This window comes from Oncorhynchus tshawytscha, linkage group LG21 (assembly GCF_018296145.1).
Source record: "Oncorhynchus tshawytscha isolate Ot180627B linkage group LG21, Otsh_v2.0, whole genome shotgun sequence".
Classification (NCBI taxonomy): domain Eukaryota; kingdom Metazoa; phylum Chordata; class Actinopteri; order Salmoniformes; family Salmonidae; genus Oncorhynchus; species Oncorhynchus tshawytscha.
This window is the reverse complement of record NC_056449.1, coordinates 31,680,333-31,702,902: the sequence shown is the minus strand read 5'-3', so window position 1 is coordinate 31,702,902 and position 22,570 is coordinate 31,680,333. Positions and strand designations below refer to the sequence as shown.

The following is a 22,570-nucleotide window of genomic DNA, read 5'->3' as shown; positions in this document are numbered from 1 at the left end:
TTGGCCCAGAAGCAGCCCTGTTCCAGGGGGTCGGAACTAAATGAATGAATCTGGTGTCGGATTTGGCCCAGAATAAAAATGAATGACTGCCCAGAATCGGCCCAAGTACTACTGGCCATTTCCGCCTACCAGAATTCAGCCGATTTTGCCGGCATCTTACCAGAATCCCCGCCAGAAGCAGCCTGATGCAAATTTAAATAAATGTATACAAAATGACCCGATTTAGTCATTTTAAATGTTACTATTATACATTTTATAAATACAAATCATACCCATCCACAAAAACATTTTGTGTAGGAGGAAACACACTTTGCACCTGGTGACCGTCCTGCGCCTGGCGTCACTACAGCGCGAGGGGGCAAGGACAAGGACGTCCCGGCCGGCCAAACCCTCCCTTAACTCAGACGACACTGGCCAATTGTGCATCGCCTCATGGGTTTCCCGGTAGCGGCCGGCAAAGGTCTCGAGCCAGCATCTGTAGCAATGCAATTTGGATTGCGATTGCTGTGTCTTAGACCGCTGCACCACTCGGGAGGCTCCACCCAAAACGTTTTTAATGCTTATCAATTGCCTTAGTATCAAAATACTAATATACCTCACAGGACACTTATAGAATTTCATTGAAATGTTAATTGTATTTTTTGTCACAGAAACAATGAGAAAATATGCAGCCTGTGTAATCATCTGCCAGAGCAGAGTAGCCCCAGTCGGTCGGAGCCCCAGGTAATATATACATTTGGGCAGATATCTCTCACAGGAATTGTCCCGAGCTCAATCCACGGATCATAGCCACAAGTAATACTAGCCATGAGTAATACTGCCAAAGGCAGCCCAGACTCAGCCCACATGACATCGGCTGATTCTGACTCTCAGCCGAGTACCCCCACTCTCAGCCGGAATCGGCCCAGATCCACTGTGCTAGCTGGGCAGGTGAGAAATTGGAATTTGAGTTATAAGGCAGTCTGGTAAAACACATTGCAAAGCAATTTACATCACACACAGATTGAAACTACCGGTTCAGCTCCTCATCTTTGCTGACTGTAGCCCAAGTGCTATAACAGATGTTGTTACCGGCATTCTGATTTCATTTGGTTGTCATGGAGGTTGAAGATGTGGCTGTGCTCAACAATGATGCAAAGCAGATTGAACCATGTTGCCATTTGCCATATCCTCTAGGAGAATGTGGATACCATAGATAGGAAAACAAATGGCCCGAATTGTATTTCTGGAAGTGACAGGTGTAAACAGGTACAGTGCCGTGAAAAAAGCATTTGGCCCCTTTCTGATTTTCTTTTGTGCATATTTTTGGTACAGAATGTTATCAGATCTTCAACCAAAACCTACTATTAAATAGAGGGAACCTGAGTTTACAAATAACAAAATTAATTGATACTTTATTTATTTATTTAAATATCAAAGTTATGCAACACCCAATTCCCCTGTTCGTAAGTAATTGCCCCCTTACACTCAATAACCGGTTGTGCCACCTTTAGCTGAAATGACTGCAACCTTCCTGTAGTTGTTGATCACTCTCTCACATCACTGTGGAGGAATTGTGGCCCACTCTTGCATGCAGAACTGATTTATCTCAGCGACATTTGTGGGTTTTCAAGCATGAACTGCTCGTTTCAAGTCCGGCCACAACATCTCAATTGGGATCTGGACTTTGACTAGGCCATTCCAAAACTTCAAATTTGTGGCTTTTCAACCATTTTCATGTAGACTTGATTGTGTGTTTTGGATCGTTGTCTTTCTGCATGACTCAGCTCTAGCTCACAGACACATTGCCTGACATTCTCCTGTTGAATTCTCTGATACAGAGCAGAATTGATGGTTCCTTCTTAAGGCAAGTCGTCCAGGTCCTGAGGCAGCAAAGCATCCCAAAACCATCACGTGTGTGCATGCGTTGTGTGTGTGTGTTCGTTTGTGCGTGCATGCTTGTCAATAGTGCACTATAGTGCAGGGGCGGACTGGGACCAGAAATCATCCCTGGCATTTCTAACACACCTGCACATATTTTTCCTTTAAGCCCGTTAGCCAAATAATTATACTTTTGAGCCCACTTGGCTCAGAAATGACCAGCCCATCCTGACTGACATGTGAAAAGGAAATGTGAATAACAACATCAAAGCCATGCGGATGTTCTGTTATTTGTTGTAAAGCTAGGTGTTTCCACTATTAACAACAGTCTTTACAAATGGCACAAGGTGCCACAACGAGTTCGACCGAAGGTGGCTCCCCTTCCCGTTCAGGTGGCGCTCGGCGGTCGTCGTCACCGGTCTACTAGCTGCCACTGATTTCTTTCCTCCCCCTCCTTATATGTTTATTGATAGCACCTGTTTTAAGTTTTTATTAGTCAGCCGGCCCGCCCGTTTCTTTGTGCGGGATTGAATATTGTAACCCTGGTGTTGGTTAGAGACGAACGTGCTGTTGTATGTTAGTGTATAGTGCTGTTATATTTTCGTTCCCCGTATCTGGGGCATTTTGTTTTAAGCACCCAGTGTTTAGTGGGTAGCCGTGTTTTCACTGTGTGTGCATTAAAAGAGCACTAAACTGAACTCTCTGTTTCCCTGCGCCTGACTCCACATTCACGACACCCAGGACCTTACACAAGGCTTGTATATCACACAGGACAGGATACACAACTCTCTGTTTCCCTGCGCCTGACTCCACATTCACCACACCCAGGACCTTACACAAGGCTTGTATATCACACAGGACAGGATACACAACTCTCTGTTTCCCTGCGCCTGACTCCACATTCACGACACCCAGGACCTTACAGAATCCCGCACCTTTTAAATGGAGTCAGCAGGAGCAGCGGCCAATCCTCTCCCATCGATGGAGGAACGGGTTCTCCACCATCCCACTGTTCTTCATCGGATCAGATGGATCAGATGATGGAGAGAATGGACCGATGGGAGAGGAGTGGTCTCCTCTCTCCACCTTCGGCTCTCCCGGCTCAGGACTCCCCATCCCCCGACTCCAGCGCTCTCTGTCTGACGCTCCCGAGGGCTTATGATGGAGCGGCGGCGTGGTGCCAGGGGTTCTTACTCCAACTGGAACTGTACCTGGCCACCGTAAGACCCATTCCCTCGGGAGCGGAGAGGGTGAGTGTCCTCATCTCCTGCCTCACGGGTCGTGCTCTGGAGTGGGCGAACGCAGTCTGGAATGGCCCAGACTCAGCGAAGTAGCACTACCCAGAGTTTACCCGCCGGGAAAATGACTATTTCATCTCAGGCAGGAGAAGAGGAGCGCCCAGGATTACGCGCTGGAGTTCCGGACCTTGGCAGCAGGATCTGGGTGGAACGACAGGGCCCTTATCGACCACTACCGGTGTAGTCTCCGGGAGGACGTCCGCAGGGAGCTAGCATGTCGGGACACCGCTCTTTCCCTTGATGAGCTGATTGATATGTCCATCCGACTGGACAATCTGCTGGCTGCCTGCGGGCGTTCGGAGAGAGTCCTGTATGTTCCACCACCCAGCCCCTCCACTCCCATTCCGATGGAGTTGGGAGGGGCCATGCCAAGGGGTAACAGAGGAGGAGGCCCCCCCTGCACCACCTGTGGTCGGAGAGGACACATGGCCGATCGGTGCTGGGGGGGTCCGTCTGGGAGTAGAGATGGCAGGCGGAACACTTCTCGATCACCCCAGGTGAGTCAGCACCAAACTCACCCAGAACCCCCTGTTGGTCACATGTTTGTCTTGACTTTTTTTCCTTAACTTTTTTCCCTCTTCCCAGCATAGGGCGCTAGTCGATTCAGGCACAGCTGGGAACATTATGGATCACGGACCCTTAAGTTAGGTGTTCCGTTTGTGCTGATAGATTCTCCCTTTCCTGTGCACTCCCTAGATAACCATTAGGGCCCGGGGTGGTCAGGGAGACCACGGTTCCACTGGACATGGTGATGCAGGGGAATCATAGGGAGCGTATCAGTCTCTATATTATTGATTCGCCTGCGTTTCCAGTGGTGCTAGGGATTCCCTGGCTGGCCCGGCACAATCCAAAAATTTCGTGGAAACAGGGGGTTCTCCAGGGGTGGTCAGAGGAGTGTTCTGGAAGGTGTCTGGGAGTTTTCATCGGTGCCACGTCGGTGGAAAGTCCAGACCAGGGTTCCACGGTGTGCATTCCCCCTGAGTATGCCGATTTGGCAATCGCTTTCAGTAAAAAGAAAGCGACTAAACTACCACCTCTTCGCTGCGCTTCCCAAGAGTCACGTGTACTCATTGTCCCAGGAGGAGACGTTGGCTATGGAGACATATGTCCCGGAGTCGCTGGGACAGGGGTATATTCGGCCCTCCATCTCACCCGTCTCCTCGAGTTTCTTTTTTGTGAAGAAAAAGGAGGGAGATTTGCATCCGTGTATTGATTATAGAGGTCTAAACACCATCACAGTGGGGTTTAGTTACCCACTACCTCACATCGTTATGGCGGTGGAATCGTTTCACGGAGCACAGTTCTTCACAAAACTGGACCTCAGGAGCGCGTATAGTCTGGTGCGTATTTGGGAGGGAGACGAGTGTAAAACCGCATTTAGTACCACATCGGGCCACTATGAGTACCTCGTCATGCCATATGGGTTAACAAATGCTCCAGCCGTTTTTCAATCCTTTGTAGACGAGATTCTCAGGGACCTGCACGGGCAGGGAGTGGTTGTTTATATTGATGACATTCTGGTCTACTCAGCCACTCACGCCGTGCATGTGTCTCTGGTACGCAAGGTGCTTGGTAGACTGCTGGAGCATGACCTATACGTCAAGGCTGAGAAGTGCGTGTTCTCCAAACGAGCCGTCTCCTTCCTGGGTTATCGCATTTCCACCTCGGTGGTGGTGATGGAGTGTGACCGCATTAAGGCCCTGCGTATTTGGCCGACTCCGACCACGGTAAAAGAGGTGCAGCGGTTTTTGGGTTTTGCCAACTACTACCGGAGGTTTATCCAGGCTTTTCGCCAGGTAGCGGCTCCCATTACCTCACTGCTGAAGGGGGGCCCGGTGCGGTTACAGTGGTCAGCAGAGGTGGACGGAGCTTTCAACAAGTTGAAGGCGCTGTTCACGGATGCACCCGTGTTGGCGCATCCGGACCCCTCTCTAGCATTCATAGTGGAGGTGGACACCTCCAAGGCTGGGGTGGGTGCCGTGCTATCACAGTGCTCGGGTACGCCACCAAAACTCCGCCCCTGCGTTTTCTTCTCAAGGATGCTCAGCCCAGCGGAGCGTAACTATGATGTGGGGGACCGGGAGTTGCTAGCGGTGGTCAGGGCTCTGAAGGTGTGGAGACACTGGCTTGAGGGGGCTAAGCACCCCTTTCTCATCTGGACCGACCACCAGAATCTGGAGTATATTCGGGCAGCTAGGAGATTGAACCCACGCCAGGCAAGGTGGGCCATGTTCTTCACCCGCTTCTGGTTTACATGATCTTATAGACCGGGTTCCCAGAACGTAAAGGCTGACGCACTGTCCCGCCTTTACGACACGGAGGATAGGTCCACCGAACCTACTCCCATCCTTCCCGCCTCGAGGCTGATAGCACCAGTGGTATGGGAGGTGGACTCAGACATCGAGCAGGCATTACGGGTGTAAACCGCGCCTCCTCAGTTTCCGGCGGGGCGGAAGTACGTGCCGCTTGGTGTCCGGGACCAACTGATTCGGTGGGCTCACGTCCTACCCTCCTCGGGTCATCCTGGGGTGGCGAGGACAGTGGGGAGCCTTTGGGGGAGGAATTGGTGGCCCACCTTGACTAGGGATGTTAAGGTTTATGTCTCCTCCTGTTCGGTATGCGCCCAGAGTAAGGGTCCTAGGCACCTTCCTAGAGGGAAGTTACAACCCCTCCCCGTTCCACAACGGCCATGGTCTCATCTCTCCGTAGATTTCCTGACCGATCTTCCCCCGTCTCAGGTGGAAGACCACCGTTCTTGTGATTGTGGATCGGTTCTCTAAGTCCTGCCGTCTCCTCCCGTTGCCCGGTATCCCTACAGCCCTACAGACTGCGGAGTCATTTTTCACCCACATCGTTTCTGATCGGGGTCCCCAGTTCACGTCCCGAGTATGGAGGGCGTTCATGGAGCGTCTGGGGGCCTCGGTCAGCCTGACCTCCGGTTATCACCCCGAGAGTAATGGGCAGGTGGAGAGAGTGAACCAGGAGGTGGGTAGGTTTCTGCGGTCGTATTACCAGGATCGGCCAGGGGAGTGGGCAAGATACATCCCCTGGGCTGTAATGGCCCAGAACTCACTACGCCACTCCTCTACTAACGTGTCCCCCTTTCAGTGTGTTGGGGTACCAGCCGGTCCTGGCACCATGGCATCCGAGCCAGACCGAGGCTCCTGCGGTGGAGGAATGGGTGCAGCGCTCCAAGGAGGCCTGGAGGGCCGTCCAGGAATCCCTCCAAGAAGCGAGTGGACGGCAGAAGAGGAGTGCTGACCGCCACTGCAGTGAGGCCCCCATGTTTGTACCGGGGGACATGGTCTGGCTCTCGACCCGAAACCTGCCCCTCCGCTTGCCCTGCCGGAAGCTAGGGCCGCACTGTGTAGGGCCCTTTAAAGTCCTGAGGAGAATATACGAGGTGTGTTATCGATTACAACTCCCTTCCTATTATCGTATTAACCCCTCGTTTCATGTGTCTCTCCTCAGGCCGGTAGTAGCTGGTCCCCTGCAGGACAGTGAGGTGCTGGAGGTCCCTCCTCCCCCTCTGGACTTGAGACGGCGGATGAGGGGCCTGCAGTACCTCGTGGACTGGGAGGGGTACGGTCCGGTGGAGAGGTGCTGGGGGGGGGGGTACTGTCACGAGTCCGACCGAAGGTGGCTCCCCTTCCCGTTCGGGTGGCGCTCGGCGGTCGTCGTCAGCGGTCTACCAGCTGCCACTGATTTCTTTCCTCCCCCTCCTTATATGTTTATTGATAGCACCGGTTTTAAGTTTGTAATTAGTTGGGCTTTATTAGTCAGCCAGCCCGCCCATTTCTTTGTGCGGGATTGAATATTGTAACCCTGGTGTTGGTTAGAGACGAACGTGCTGTTGTATGTTAGTGTATAGTGCTGTTATATTTTCGTTCCCCGTATCTGGGGCATTTTGTTTTAAGCACCCAGTGTTTAGTGGGTAGCCGTGTTTTCACCGTGTGTGCATTAAAAGAGCACTATACTGAACTCTCTGTTTCACTGCGCCTGACTCCACATTCACGACACCCAGGACCTTACACAAGGCTTGTATATCACACAGGACAGGATACACAACTCTCTAGGCACTATGTAAGAATGACATTTGCAACTGTGCAGTCAATACATACTCAACTAGTACATGTATGAAAACAAAAGGAACTCAAAAACAAACCAATTCCAAACAGCTTTCTAGTTGTGTGGGAGTCAGAGCACCTCATGCACAGTGTTGCAAGATAACTGCAATCCCATACCACCCAGCAACCCCAAAACCTCATGTTGGATAAATAGAGTGAAAAGCAACAGTCACTGCGTTCTAGAATTCTCAGCTGTCACACCATTGGACTAAGCCATCCCACCCGTTTCCAGGACAGCCAGATGTAGTTTGTCACAGTCAAAGGAAGTGTATTAGCGTAGGTATTTATATTGTATTTAACAATGAGATTAGTCATAGATTACTTCCTTTCTGACTATGCTTGATTTCATGTTGTTATTTTTTCAAATCCTGAAATTCATTAATGACTATGAGCACAGAGTAGTGGAAAGAACTCATACACACTTACTGTATGAGCAGGTTTGTACGTTTATTTAGATTTAGAGTATTAAAGTCACAACAATATCAGTTCAGTTTATGTTATGTTAGTGCAAGTCATGTCACACTCTTTCAGATGAAAAGCAATAATCAATCAATAAATAATAATTATAAAATAAATATCAACAAATAAATGTCATAACGCATTAAGAATGTAAAAGTAAAGATTGTGTCATAAAATGAGTTCAGAAATACAATCTCTGGTCTTGACAACAAAGTCACCTTTGTCATAGTCGATGTTTTAGAGTGTGAATGAAGTCACCTTTGTCATAGTTGATGTTTTGGAGTGTGAATGAAGTCACCTTTGAACAAATAGGATCATATTTGCTGGCCATCAGTATGGTAAAGATCTAGTATTGAGACACAAGCTTCTGCTTCTGTTTCTTCTTCTCTTGTTTCCCTTGTTGTGTCTGAAAGAACACATCGTATTGAAAAACGTGTTGTTCTGCAATGTCTTCTCAGAAATGTAATTCATGAACTGATAAACAATGGCATATTTTCAATTCTTGAAATGGAATTTTGATCCACTTCCTGAAACTCCTGAATGAAAAACCCAATTGACCTGACCTTGGTAAATGTAGCATGATAAAACAGTAGACTGGAGCAGGTGTTTTAAACCCTCTCCTTTGGGACCCCTAGCCGTTTCGCCATTTATTTCTAGGACTGAACTAGCTCACCTGATTCAGTAGTAGTCAATGACTTGATGGTTAGTTGACAGATTGAATCAGGTGTGTTAGCTCTTCAATAGTTAAAATACATGGAACGACTGGGGGTCCTCAAGGAGAGGTTCTGCTGAATACAGTAGACTAGAGAATGTGGTACTGACCTGTACTCTGTCCAGTCACTCCAGGGGGAGTCACATAGGGCATCCTGGGACCTGACGCACACCACCACCTTGGCCTTAACAGACCACTGGCGGCTCTCTGTGGTGTGGACCTGAGGGAACACAGTGGTTGAAATCATTAAGCACCAAATGGAAGACAATAAGAATAAGAAACACTCCTTTTCACTTTTCGTTGCAAAATGTTTTGCTACAGTGTGCCCTATTGAATATAACCAGGGACCAGAATGACCACGTCTATCAGTTCAAGAGTATGCGGTCTGGATCTCTTGGAGTAATGGCTCTCATCAAGCTTTAGAGACAAGGCCTAATAGGATGTACAGTATGTAAACAGTAGTCCTCACCTTTGTGCAGGGAGAATCACACGTGCACCCGTTCTTGCGCTCTCTGCCTTTGATCTCTTTGACCTGGAAGGAGAGGGGGAAGTAGGAGATGGGTCTGTTCCAGGAGACAGGATAGCTCCACTCTATAGTACTGCTGTTCATCTTCTTAATGGATACCTTGTCTGGCTTCACTGGAGGGAGGGAGGGAGGGAGGGAGGGAGGGAGGGAGGGAGGGAGGGAGAGATAATTACCATAACTTCTACCAGCACTCTGTACTATAAAACTACCTTTCAGAAGCACCTAAACCAACAATATCTCAGCATATAATCTTTTGATCTTTTGATCTTTTTGATATGCCTACATATATGTGCCAGATATTTGTATATAGAGGTAGGATTCCTATCTGTGGTGACGACGACGCCATTATTAGAGTGTCTCTGCACTACTGCGCTACAAACTCCTTCAGGTTCAGAGCACTTTGTTTTCCCGCATTGTACATGCTTGTTATGGGATAGACAGGCTTGCCAGCGCTCCAAGGCATTTTTTTCAGAGACCAGTTACATTGTGAAGTTTGTAAATATAATGTTTTGTATTAGTTTGTAAATATAATGAAGTGCACATCTGGACCATTATCATCAACTTTAAGTAGCCTAAAATCACAACTTGTGCAACTGATTCTGCCAGCCTCTTGCAACATGTCTGCCCTTATGGCTGCAACAAGGACCCTCTCTAACGCTCACCTATGTCTGATAAGTAGAAGTGCTGTGTGTGTGTCCTCACCAATTTCTGATAAGTAGAAGCGTTGGGAGTATTCCTCCAGCAGGTAGTTAGTCCTCATGTAGATGGTCAGGGTGATCCGGTCAGTCTCCTCAGCATAGGGACAATACTGTCTGTCCACACAGGACAGCCCCAGTCCACTACTGTTCACAGAACACATGATGTCACTCTGGCCAGACGAAGAGGAACATGTCCACTGCTGTCCACTGGCGTCCACAGAACAGCTGATGTTCTCCGCATCAGACAGGCCACTATAGAAAAGCCAAGAAATGGATGACTAAAATTAGACTAACACAGGCTACTGCTGTAGTCCATTCACTAATATTTAATTTGAAGTCAAGTCAAGATATTATGCAAATGTTATAGCCTATACAGCTGTCATGACGTTGGCCTGTTGGGGGAGGGTTAATGACCCCCATAAATACCTTTCCCCTTTTCTCTCTCTCTACTTTTTAGAGTTGGCTCTTGTAAAGTCTTTGTAACATAGAGAGTCTGGTAACATCAAAAGGTGGGAAACGGAACCATATATCGGGAATCCAACCAGTTGAAAATATGCGTTGGTACTTAAGGAATATGATCTCAGATCAGTTGTTGTCTGAGACAATACCACTAATGCCAGAATGACATAAACTGTATCTTGGAATGTCGACACATTCTAGTTATCCGATTCACATGGAATTGTTGTGCAGTTGAATTGTTTAAATATAAAACAATTTGTGAAAAGATTAAATGTAATTTTAGCTTCTTAAATGAGAGAACGGTTTGTCGTAGAGAAACTCAGACATTGGTTGTAAACTGTGAAACCAGGCCTTCTTTCACCACTATATGAACTGTTGACGAAAATTCAACCATCTGTTCCAAGGACGAGAGGACGGCGGTCCCCACGTTAAAAGGACAAGATCACCAACAGAACTAAGCCAACGTCAGCGTGAGCTCTGGTTGAGCGACAAGAACCTCCCCGAAATTAGCATCGAATTTCAACGTGAAGATGACGATCAACAAGCCGAAAAGATGAATTTCGACTATACCAGCCAGAATATAGCATGAGCTTAAAACTTGTTATTGCTGCAATCCCACTAACGGGATAAGTGTCATCAACAACCGCTGAATAGCATAGCGCTACATACAATAAATATTACTATAAATATTTATATTCATGAAATCACAAGTGCAATATAGGAAAACACAGCTTAGCCTTTTTTTAATCCACCTGTCGTGTCAGATTTTGAAATTATGCTTTACAGCGAAAGCAATCCAAGCGTTTGTAGAAATTAATCGATCGCACGACAAAACATTAAGTAGACTTAGCATCAGGTAGCTTGGTCACGAAAATCAGAAAAGCAATCAAATTAATCGTTTACCTTTGATGATCTTCGAACGTTTTCAACTCACGAGACACCCAGTTACACAACAAATGTTCCTTTTGTTCCATAAAGATTATTTTTATACCCAAAATACCTCTGTTTGTTTGGCACGTTATGTTCAGAAATCCACAGGCGAATCCACAGACGAAAATTCCAAATAGTTTCCATAATGTCCACAGAAACATGTCAAACGTTTTTTATAATCAATCCTCAGGTTGTTTTTAAAATAAAAATCGATAATATATCAACTGCAAATGTCTTTCACAGTAGGAGAGTGAAAAGCAATACCTATCCAAACTCTGTTGCGCGAGCAAAACTCATGTGACCACTTGAGGCGATGTTATCGTTCTGGAAAGCCTGAAACTATGTCTGAAGACTGTTGACACCTTGAGGAAGCGATAGGAAAAGGAATCTGGTTCATATCCCTTTAAATCCAGCAAAGGGAGGCTATGGTACATGGAGTTTTCAAAATAGAATCCACTTCCTGTTTTGAGTTTCCTCAGGGTTTCTCCTGCAATATCAGTTCTGTTATACTCACAGACAATATTTTGACAGTTTTGGAAACTTTAGAGTGTGTTCTATCCAATACTACTAATAATATGCATATATTAGCAACTGAGACTGAGGAGCTGGCCGTTTACAATGGGCACCTTTTCATCCAAGCTACTCAATACTGCCCCTGCAGCCATAAAAAGTTAAAGTATGGCAACTTGGTATGAACTTTGAACTCTTATTCACTAAATAATTGATACCTCCTAGCTGTTGCGTTATCCACCGCAGCTGTAAACATGGGCTAGGAGAGGACGGACAGATTATACATTCTACCACGACAAGAGATCCATGCTGGACAACCCGGCCTTCTATCTACGACCAATCTACCGAAGCGCAGCTCAGAGTAAATATTTATTGCATTTTCCTTTTCAAATGGGCGGTTATTTAGAATGCATAAGATACTGTATTTATGATAGCATAGCTGCCTACGGCCCGATAGAGACACAAAATCTTTTAGTTGGGAATTTTATAGATATATCGTTCGTCCATAGTTTAGGGATCCCCATTGTTCCTGTGGCTGTGCCCTTCCCCGTTCACGCCTTAGATAGTGGACCATTAGAGTCAGGGTTGATTAGGGAGGCCACCGCTCCTCTGAGCATGGTGATGCAGGGGGGTCACAAGGAGAGAATTAGTCTCTTCCTTATTAACTCTCAGGCGAATCAATTACCACCCCATCGACGGGGCGATTGTGCGATAAATCTCCTGGTAGACGCTGCACTTCCCAGGAGTCACGTGTATCCCCTCTCACAGGTGGAGACGGAGGCTATGGAAACATATGTCTCCAAATCCCTGCGTCGGGGGTACATTCGGTCCTCCACTTCACCCGCCTCCTCCAGTTGATTTTTTTGTGAAGAAGGAGGGAGGTCTGCGCCTGTGTATTGACTATTGGGTTCTAAACCAGATCACGGTGAGGTATAGTTACCCTCTACTGCTCATAGCCACAGCGATTGAGTCAATGCACGGGGAGCGCTTCTTCACCAAACTAGATCTCAGGAGCGCGTACAACCTGGTGCGTATCCAGGAGGGAGACCAGTGGAAGACGGCTTTCAGTACCACCTCAGGACACTATGAGTACCTCGTCATGCCGTACGGGTTGATGAATGCGCCATCAGTCTTCCATGCCTTTGTAGACGAGATTTTCAGGGACCTGCATGGGCAGGGTGTAGTGGTGGTGAGGTATAGAACCCTCCTCAAAGGGTTCTACCCAGCACCAAAAAGGTTACACTAGGGGGACAAACCGTAGAACCCTGTTTGGTTCTACTTACGACCTTCTGATATACTCCGCTACAAGCGCCGAGCATGTGTCCCTGGTGCGCAGGGTGCTTGGTCACCTGTTGGAGCATGACCTGTACGTCAAGGCTGAGAAATGCCTGTTCATCAAGCAGTCCAGCTTTTTCCTAGGGTATCGCATTTCCACCTCAGGGGTGGAGATAGAGATTGACCGCATTTCAGCCCTGCGTAATTGGCCGACTCCCACCACAGTAAAGGAGGTACAGCATCTCTTAGGTTTTGCCAACTACTACCGGAGGTTTATCCGGGGTTTTGGTCAGGTAGCGGCTCCCATTACCTCACTGCTGAAGGGGTGCCCGGTACGTTTGCAGTGGACAGCTGAGGAGGAAAGGGCTTTTAATCACCTGAGAGCTCTGTTTAACTCGGCTCCCGTGCTGGCCCATCCGGATCCCTCTTTGGCGTTCATAGTGGAGGTGGACGCATCCGAGGCTGGGATAGGTGCCGTGCTTTCTCAGTGCTCGGGTACACCACCGAAGCTCCGCCCCTGTGCCTGCTTCTCGAAGAAGCTCTGCCCGGCGGAGTGAAACTATGACGTGGGTGACCGGGAGCTGTTGGCTGTCGTCAAGGCCTTGAAGGCGTGGAGACATTGGCTTGATGGGTCTAAACACAGTCTCATCTGGACTGACCACTGCAATCTGGAGTACACCAGCCTTGCCAGGCAAGGTGGGCCATGTTTTTCACCTGTTTTGTGTTCACCCTTTCCTACGGACCAGGCTCCCAGAAGGTGAAGGCAGACGCATTGTCCCGGCTGTATGACACAGAGGAGCGGCCCATGGATCCCACTCCCATACTCCCCGCATCCTGCCTGGTGGCGCTGGTAGTGTAGGAGCTGGACGCGGACATTGAGCAGGCGTTACGTGCAGAGCCCGCTCCCGTCCAGTGTCTCGCTGGGCGTCTGTACATCCCGTCTGCTGTTCGTGACCAGTTGATCTATTGGGCCCACACGTCACCCTCCTCTGGTCATCCTGGGATCGGTCGGACAGTGCGCTGTTTGAGCGGGAGGTACTGGTGGCCTACCTTGGCTAAGGACGTGAGGGTTTATGTTTCCTCCTGCTCGGTGTGAGCCCAGTGTAAGGCTCCTAGGCACCTGCCCAGAGGGAAGCTACACCCCTTACCCATTCCCCAATGGCCTTGGTCGCACCTGTCGGTGGATTTTCTCACCGATCTTCCCCCCGCGATCCTGGTTGTTGTGGATCGGTTCTCTAAGTCCTGTCTTCTCCTTCCTCTGCCCGGTCTCCCTACGGCCCTACAGACTGCGGAGGCCTTGTTTACGCACGTCTTCCGGCACTACGGGGTGCCTGAGGATATAGTGTCTGATCGAGGTCCCCAGTTCACGTCTAGGGTCTGGAAGGCGTTCATGGAACGTCTGGGGGTCTCGATAAGCCTTACTTCGTGGTTTTACCCCGAGAGGAAAGTGCAGGTGGAGAGAGTAAACCAGGATATGGGCAGTTTTCTGCGGTTCTATTGCCAGGACCGGCCGAGGGAGTGGACGGTGTTCGTGCACTGGTCCGAGACGGCACAGAACTCGCTCAGAGGAAAGGTGCTGGGTTCCAGTCGAGGACGTGTTGGACCCTTCAATGCTGCAGAAATTCCACCGTCTTTGTCCGAATCGCCCTGCGCCTCACCCTCTGGGTCGTCCCCGAGGCCGGTGTTGGCGCATTGCTGGAGCAGCGCGTCAAGGGGGGATACTGTCACGACTTCCGCCGAAGTTGGTCCCTCTCCTTGTTTGGGCGGCATTCGGCGGTCGACGTCACCGGTCTTCTAGCCATCGTTGATCCACCTTTCCATTTGTTTTGCCTTGTCTTCCCACACACCTGGTTTCAATTCCATCATTTCATGTTGTGTATTTAAACCTCTGTTCCCCCCCATGTCCTTGTCCAGAATTGTTTATTGTAGTGCTTGTGCACGGTATGCTGGTATTACCGGGTTTTGTTTGACCCATTTATTTGTATTGTTCTTTTGACAGTGGTTTATGGATATTAAACAACACCGTTGTAAATCAGTTTGTGCTCTCCTGCGCCTGACTTCTCTGCCGCCAGTACGCACCTCTGCATGTACATTGATAGGTTGATTAATTTTATGCTACACAAAAAGATAAATAACATACAGTTTTCTAAACTAATCCAATCTGTTTGTGTTTGGATTTATTGCACCCATTACTGAGATGGTTGATCCAGTTTAGATGATTGAGGTAGTCTCAGTATTCAATCTTCCCTACCCTAGCAGTCATTCTGAATGCAGGTTGCAGGTGATTAACAATTACACTTGTTGGATATCCTAACTCTTTTTGGATTCCAATAAGAATTACACATCACTTTGCAAGCCAGCATAATCTGACTTGCAGGCCTGATGTGGACTGTAAACGAGGAGATTCCTAACAACACTGTGTTAGGCTATAACTAGGCCATCAAAGAAAGGCCTTATGATATATGTAATGTAGTAATACAATTTTAAAGGTTAATAAGGCTGGTGGAACCGTTCATAGAGGGTTCTAGGAAGAAACCTTTGAAGATAAAAGGGTTCTCGATAGAACCCTTCATTGACGGTTCTAGGCAGAACCCTTCATGGAGGGATCTAGGTAGAACCATATATAGGGGATTATTTGAGGAACCCTACATAGAGGGTTTTAGGTAGAACCCTCCTCAAAGGGTTCTACCCAGCACCAAAAAGGTTACACTAGGGGGACAAACTGTAGAACCCTGTATGGTTCTACTTAGCACCTTGTTGTTCTAAGAGTGTAGTAAGAATACATTGAAAAGGTTGGTGGTGATAGTACCGTGCCACTCTGACAGACATAATGGTCCCAACACGTTTAGTGGTGACTTTCCAGGAGCAGTGGAATTCTCCTTGGTAGTTCCATGTAGAACATTTCATATAGCCTTAGAATAGAAACAAACAAATGAACAATAGATATACAGAAGATGTTACAATTGGATAATAAATGAAAACGAATATTTGACTTGATTTCGGATGACAGACAGACAGACATCCTGTATACCTGTTCTTGTGGATCCTTCTAGAATGCGTTTCTGTTCATCCAGGTGTTTGACCAGCACCGTAGTATTCTTCAGGAGGGTTTTATCCAGGCTGTGACAAGTAAAGATCCCCCCTCCAGTTCTCTCTTCCAGGTTGACAAGGAAGCTATTCCCCTTCTTCTTCTCCTCTCCACCCATCATCCATAGGATCTCCTCATCCTCCTCTCCATCTCTCCGCCACACCCAGTCATTATCTCTCCTCCAACCCTCCTCCTCTCGGTTGAAGGAACCCAGGCAGGTTAGAGGATGCTGAACCAGCGAACCATCTACGTTCACCACAACAACTGGTGACAACACACACTTCAATTAACACCAACATATTCAGTTAGGTCCAACATTATTGCCGCCCTTGATAAAGATTAGCAGAAAATACTATAATATAAATGATAAAAAACGGAACTATATTAAATGCTCAAATTCTTTTGAAAATTATATTATTGTATTGGTATAAAATAATATCATTTTCAAAAGAATTTGAGCATTTAATATAGTTCAGTTTTTTATCATTTATATTATAGTATTTTTAAACCAGATTGTGTTTAACAACTATGCTTTTCTTTCTCAAAAAGATTGGTCCAAATGATTGGCAACCTTGTTTTCAATACTTTTCAATATATCACATGCGAGGATAACGGCACAGGGATGCCAATAATTAGAAATAAAAACATGACTTGTTAATTAAACAAAATATCTTTCTCTGACTTATTTAATTGGTGCAAAATATTCGAAGTTTTCCATTTGTTGAGCATTATTTCTATTAAACATTCTGATTTTCTCAACTTTTTCAAGGGTGCCAATAATTTGGGCTCCGACCTTAGCTCATCAACAGAAATACACCCTCAACTTTATATAACCTTATGATACTGACATAAACACACCCTCAACTTTATATAACCTTATGATACTGACATAAACACACCCTCAACTTTATATAACCTTATGATACTGACATAAACACACCCTCAACTTTATATAACCTTATGATACTGACATAAACACACCCTCAACTTTATATAACCTTATGATACTGACATAAACACACCCTCAACTTTATATAACCTTATGATACTGACATAAACACACCCTCAACTTAATATATCCTTATGATACTGACATAAACACACCCTCAACTTTATATAACCTTATGATACTGACATAAACACACCCTCAACTTTATATAACCTTATGATACTGACATAAACACACCCTCAACTTTATATAACCTTATGATACTGACATAAACACACCCTCAACTTTATATAACCTTATGATACTGACATAAACACACCCTCAACTTTATATAACCTTATGATACTGACATAAACACACCCTCAACTTTATATAACCTTATGATACTGACATAAACACACCCTCAACTTTATATAACCTTATGATACTGACATAAACACACCCTCAACTTTATATAACCTTATGATACTGACATAAACACACCCTCAACTTAATATATCCTTATGATACTGACATAAACACACCCTCAACTTTATATAACCTTATGATACTGACATAAACACACCCTCAACTTTATATAACCTTATGATACTGACATAAACACATCCTCAACTTTATATAACCTTATGATACTGACATAAACACACCCTCAACTTCATATAACCTTATGATACTGACATAAACACACCCTCAACTTTATATAACCTTATGATACTGACATAAACACATCCTCAACTTTATATAACCTTATGATACTGACATAAACACACCCTCAACTTTATATAACCTTATGATACTGACATAAACACATCCTCAACTTTATATAACCTTATGATACTGACATAAACACACCCTCAACTTCATATAACCTTATGATACTGACATAAACACACCCTCAACTTTATATAACCTTATGATACTGACATAAACACACCCTCAACTTTATATAACCTTATGATACTGACATAAACACACACTCAACTTTATATAACCTTATGATACTGACATAAACACACCCTCAACTTCATATAACCTTATGATACTGACATAAACACACCCTCAACTTTATATAACCTTATGATACTGACATAAACACACCCTCAACTTTATATAACCTTATGATACTGACATAAACACACCCTCAACTTTATATAACCTTATGATACTGACATAAACACACCCTCAACTTTATATAGCCTTATGATACTGACATAAACACACCCTCAACTTTATACCATCTATACACCGGACTGGCAAAACCAACATATAACTAACTCATCTTTATACAGGGCCTTCAGAAAGTATTCACACTCCTTGACTTTTTACACATTTTGTGTTACAACCTGAATTTAAAATGGATTAAACTGATATATTGTGTCACTGCCCACCACAATACCCCATAATGTCAAAGTGGAATTTTGTTTTTGAAATGTTACCAATTAATTCCAATTGAAAAGCTGAAATATCTTGAGTCAATACGTTTTCAACCCCTTTGTTATGGCAAACTTAAATATGTTCAGGAGTAAAAATAACAGATATAGAACAAAACCTGGTTCAGTCTGCTTTCCAACAGACGCTGGGAGACAAATGCACCTCTCAGCAGGCCAAAATACACTGGAGTTGCTTACCAAGAAGACATGGCCTAGTTACTGTTTTGACTTGAACCGGATTGAAAATCTATAGCAAGACGTAGCAATGATCAACAACCAAGTTGACAGAGCTTGAAGAACTGTTTTAAGAATGATGTACAAATATTGTACAATCCAGGTGTATAAAGCTCTTAGAGACTTACCCAGAAACACTCACAGCTGTAATTGCTGCCAAAGATGACAGTAACATGTATTGACTGAGGGATATTAATACTTATGCAAATTATATACTGCTGTATTTCATTTGCAATAAATGTTCCAACATTTCTCCAAACATGTTTTCACTTCGTCATTATGGGGTATTGTGTGTAGATGAGTGAGAGATGTAAAAAAATATTTGATCCATTTTGAATTCAGGCTGTAACACAACAAAATGTGGAATAAGTCAAGGGGTTTGAATACTTTCTGAAGGCACTGCACTATACCAATACTGGGAACACATTTAAGTCTTAATAATGAACTGACAACATACCGACAGGTGTACAGGCTGCCATTATTGTTACAAACTGTACTGATCTAACAGATGACAGTAATGTATGTGTTCTGATAAGAGATGATTATTTCCTACCGTTGGGTAGAAGATTCCAGCTGCTCTGAGTGAACTTGGGGCTTTGGCTTTTGGCCTGGTGTAGGATCAGAATGCCTAGTAAAGTAGGCAGGATGCCGAGTAAAGTAAACCTCATCTATGAGGGAGGAAAGAGAGAGATAATATGGTTTAGTCAAATAAATGTCAAATTTAAAATCTACGTTTCTATCCATGTTCATTACTTAATTAAAGTGCTCGTAACAAATATAAAATAGGATGTACAAAATGAATAATTGATCTGCATAATACATTTATAGACCAACTAGTTCATTTAAACGTAAATTGTTCATACCTTTAGACAACGATCAAACATCTTCTGATCACCGCTTATCCTCTGAATAACACTGTCGTCCAAACAGTGGCTTTTTAATGTGTCAGATGACATTTAGCATCCAATAGAATTCCCCCGTTGAGAAAAGTACAGAAGGGCAGAACGAGGAACTCAATCACGTTCTAGCCTTTCTAAACAAGACATGATAATAGAAGACTGTTCAGGCATGTTCTTTCTCTCCTTCTCACTTTCATATGCTGTATCCCCTAGACATTCTGCCTTGCAATTCTTTCAAAGGTTTATTAGTTGCCTACATAATTGCTTCATATCTGTAGGGCACTAGGGGGTAACTTGCCCTCCTAAGAACAATATCTAATTGCTGACAAAAAAGCAACGTTTGGTGAAGAAAATTGAATGTGGATTGTATGTTATGCAAATAACGTATAAAGGGAAATGAATGGCTACAATTTAACACTTTTTTTTGCTATTTCATGAAATGTTTTTTTTAGAAAAGGGGCAGTTTAGAGCAACTCTTATGCTCTGCTAAAGCTATCCCCAGTAAAGTTACAACTCATTCACTGTAACATTGAAGTAGCAACTCTTATGCTCTGCTAAAGCTATCCCCAGTAAAGTTACAACTCATGAGTCCACCTCCTGCACTGCTCACACCTAATCCAGGCCCCATCTGTGACTGAAAACAGGGAGAGATGCCAATTGAAAAGCTCTTAAAAACGTAGCTAATTATCCAGCAATATGACATAAAAAGCTGTGTCAAATAGCTTAAAGGCTATAAAGAAACTTTAACTGTAAAGCTATGTCACTTGTTTAAACATTGTACAACTGAAATTAAGTTACGTTATCTTTTTAAATATTGTTTTACCTCATACAATATGGTACTAAGGTTGCTGGCTTCCTTGTAGCCTCAACCATCTCCCTCAAAAACAATCTCTTCACTTTGATTACAATTATTATCCTTCTTATCCATAACGTTATAAATGTAAACATGGTATGTAATTGTACAGTAAACACCAGTCATACCAAAATGGTTTCCTAAAAGCCTCTGCTTTTTTAATGTTATCATTTAGGAGTACTCAGAGAATGTAATAATTGAGTTGATGTGACCCTGAAAGGACTGAGGGAATTAAATTATGTAACGAAGGTTCACTTTCTTTGAGACTTGTTTGTCTGTTGTCACGAACCGGCTCGTAGCCCGTTACAAAGAGGGAAACAACGTGGAGATAACGGAATAAGAGCAAAGAGAAAGAATTTGGCAAACAGAGTGGGAGGGTCGTCACACTGTGATGATGCACCTTTGCAGTTATGTGAAAGGTAGAACAACAATACAACGAAGAAGTTGTTGTCTACTTTCCTCACACATGAGGTAGTGTAACTAATATTGGAATTCCCTGACAGTGTGCAGTACAGTTTTAGACCTTTGAATTAGTCAAGTGAATCACTGTCTTTTCAGTCTAGTGACATAAATGTCAAAGATATTATGGCAAAGACTGGAAAGTTGTCATATACTGTCAAAATAATATGTAATGATCATTCAATTAAAACGATACTAAATGAGTTTATCATTCATGTTACAAATCTATCAATAGAATGTAGAATCTGTAATAGAACACCAAATTCAACAGTGAACCATTGTGATGTCAGTGTCAGGTAGAGCTGAGAGGGACAGCACTTCTGTGGTGGTCAGTCAGTGTCAGGTAGAGCTGAGAGGGACAGCACTTCTGTAGTGGTCAGTCAGTGTCAGGTAGAGCTGAGAGGGACAGCACTTCTGTGGTGGTCAGTCAGTGTCAGGTAGAGCTGAGAGGGACAGCACTTCTGTAGTGGTCAGTCAGTGTCAGGTAGAGCTGAGAGGGACAGCACTTCTGTAGTGGTCAGTCAGTGTCAGGTAGAGCTGAGAGGGACAGCACTTCTGCAGTGGTCAGTCAGTGTCAGGTAGAGCTGAGAGGGGACAGCTCTTCTGCAGTGGTCAGTCAGTGTCAGGTAGAGCTGAGAGGGGACAGCTCTTCTGCAGTGGTCAGTCAGTGAGCCAAGATGAAGCTAAAGAAAGGAGCTCTTTTAAATTATCTGGACTTTGACAGTGTCTACTGTCTTCTCTCCCTGCGCAATGCCAAAATACTGTCTGATTACTTCAAACTACTGGATGTCCACAACAGGAACACTCTGAATGGTAGATTTTGGATTTATGTCTAAGTATTCCTGAGTTCATTCAGGTACTTAAATTTGTGTGAGTTATGTGGCAAGAGTAACATGACAGAAAAGCATTGGTAAAAACATTCAAATGTGTGTCAATGTATTCATAGACATCCAGGTCATTTGTGTCCTCATAACGTGTATGGGGTGTAACCTGACAAAAGAAAATCATGTTGGTTATTAAAATGTTTTTCCACCAACTTTATTAAAGCAGCAAACAGTAGGCTAAGTGTCTCTTCTTCTTGCAGACATCCAGTTCTACCACTTCATGCACCATGTGACTGACCTGAAGAAGAAGGAGATCATGATGACCTTTGACATGCTAGACTGGAATGCCAGCGGAGAGATCGCCTTTGAACAGTTCTACATGCTGGTCTGCATCCTGCTCTGCAGCGAGGTAGTGTTCCTCTCTCTCTCCCCCTCTCTCTCTGTGTGTGTGTGTGTGTGTGTGTGTGTTGTGTGTATATTTGTCTTCCAGCATTGAACTATATTATGTCATAATGGTTACTACAGAACCATGTGGTCAGGAGAATAGAGCTTGTATGTCAGAACCTTGTGGTCAAACTGAAGGTCATTAAAGTCCATTATCTGTTGGTCATGTTTATCATGGGGAAACAACTTCTCATATCTGGCAAGGAGATGAAAACCCCTTTATCACAACCTGCTTCCCAATTCCCCTTTCATATCTCATTAAACAATTACAGTCACGTTTACAAATATAACAACAGGCTTTTTACGGCCATGATTCAATGTTGACCATAGAAATGGTTATTTACAGCAACAACCTGGGAAATAGTTCAATGGGAGGGGTGGGGGGATGAATAGGTGACCATACTGGTATGAAGGCCAGATTGGGAATTTAACCAGGAGACCAGGGTTAACACCCCTACTCTTATAATAAGTGCCATGGGATCTTTAGTGACCACAGAGAGTCAGGACATCTGTTTAATATACCATCCGAAAGACCT

General features: G+C 44.8%; 2 protein-coding genes across 2 annotated transcripts in view; one reads left to right on the top strand and one right to left on the bottom strand.

Annotated features, from left to right (window-relative positions):
- Window positions 1–7,711: 7,711 nt before the first annotated feature.
- On the bottom strand, window positions 7,712–19,447 carry LOC112235249 (interleukin-12 subunit beta). The gene is made up of 8 exons (XM_042303328.1): window positions 19,419–19,447; window positions 19,109–19,223; window positions 15,886–16,206; window positions 15,664–15,766; window positions 9,685–9,932; window positions 8,926–9,095; window positions 8,567–8,676; window positions 7,712–8,150 (listed from the first exon to the last, which is right to left on the bottom strand). Exons 1-8 carry the CDS (start codon window positions 19,437–19,439, stop codon window positions 8,075–8,077), a joined length of 1,164 nt encoding a protein of 387 aa, XP_042159262.1. The 5' UTR covers window positions 19,440–19,447; the 3' UTR covers window positions 7,712–8,074.
- A 1,752-nt stretch (window positions 19,448–21,199) lies between these two features.
- Window positions 21,200–22,570, top strand: part of LOC112220566 (EF-hand calcium-binding domain-containing protein 9-like) — a 2,295-nt gene continuing 924 nt past the window's right edge. The window contains exons 1-2 of the mRNA XM_024382415.2: window positions 21,200–21,579; window positions 21,851–21,999. Coding sequence (XP_024238183.1) covers window positions 21,444–21,579; window positions 21,851–21,999 — 285 coding nt within the window. The 5' untranslated portion in view covers window positions 21,200–21,443. The remainder of the gene's footprint in view (window positions 21,580–21,850; window positions 22,000–22,570) is intronic.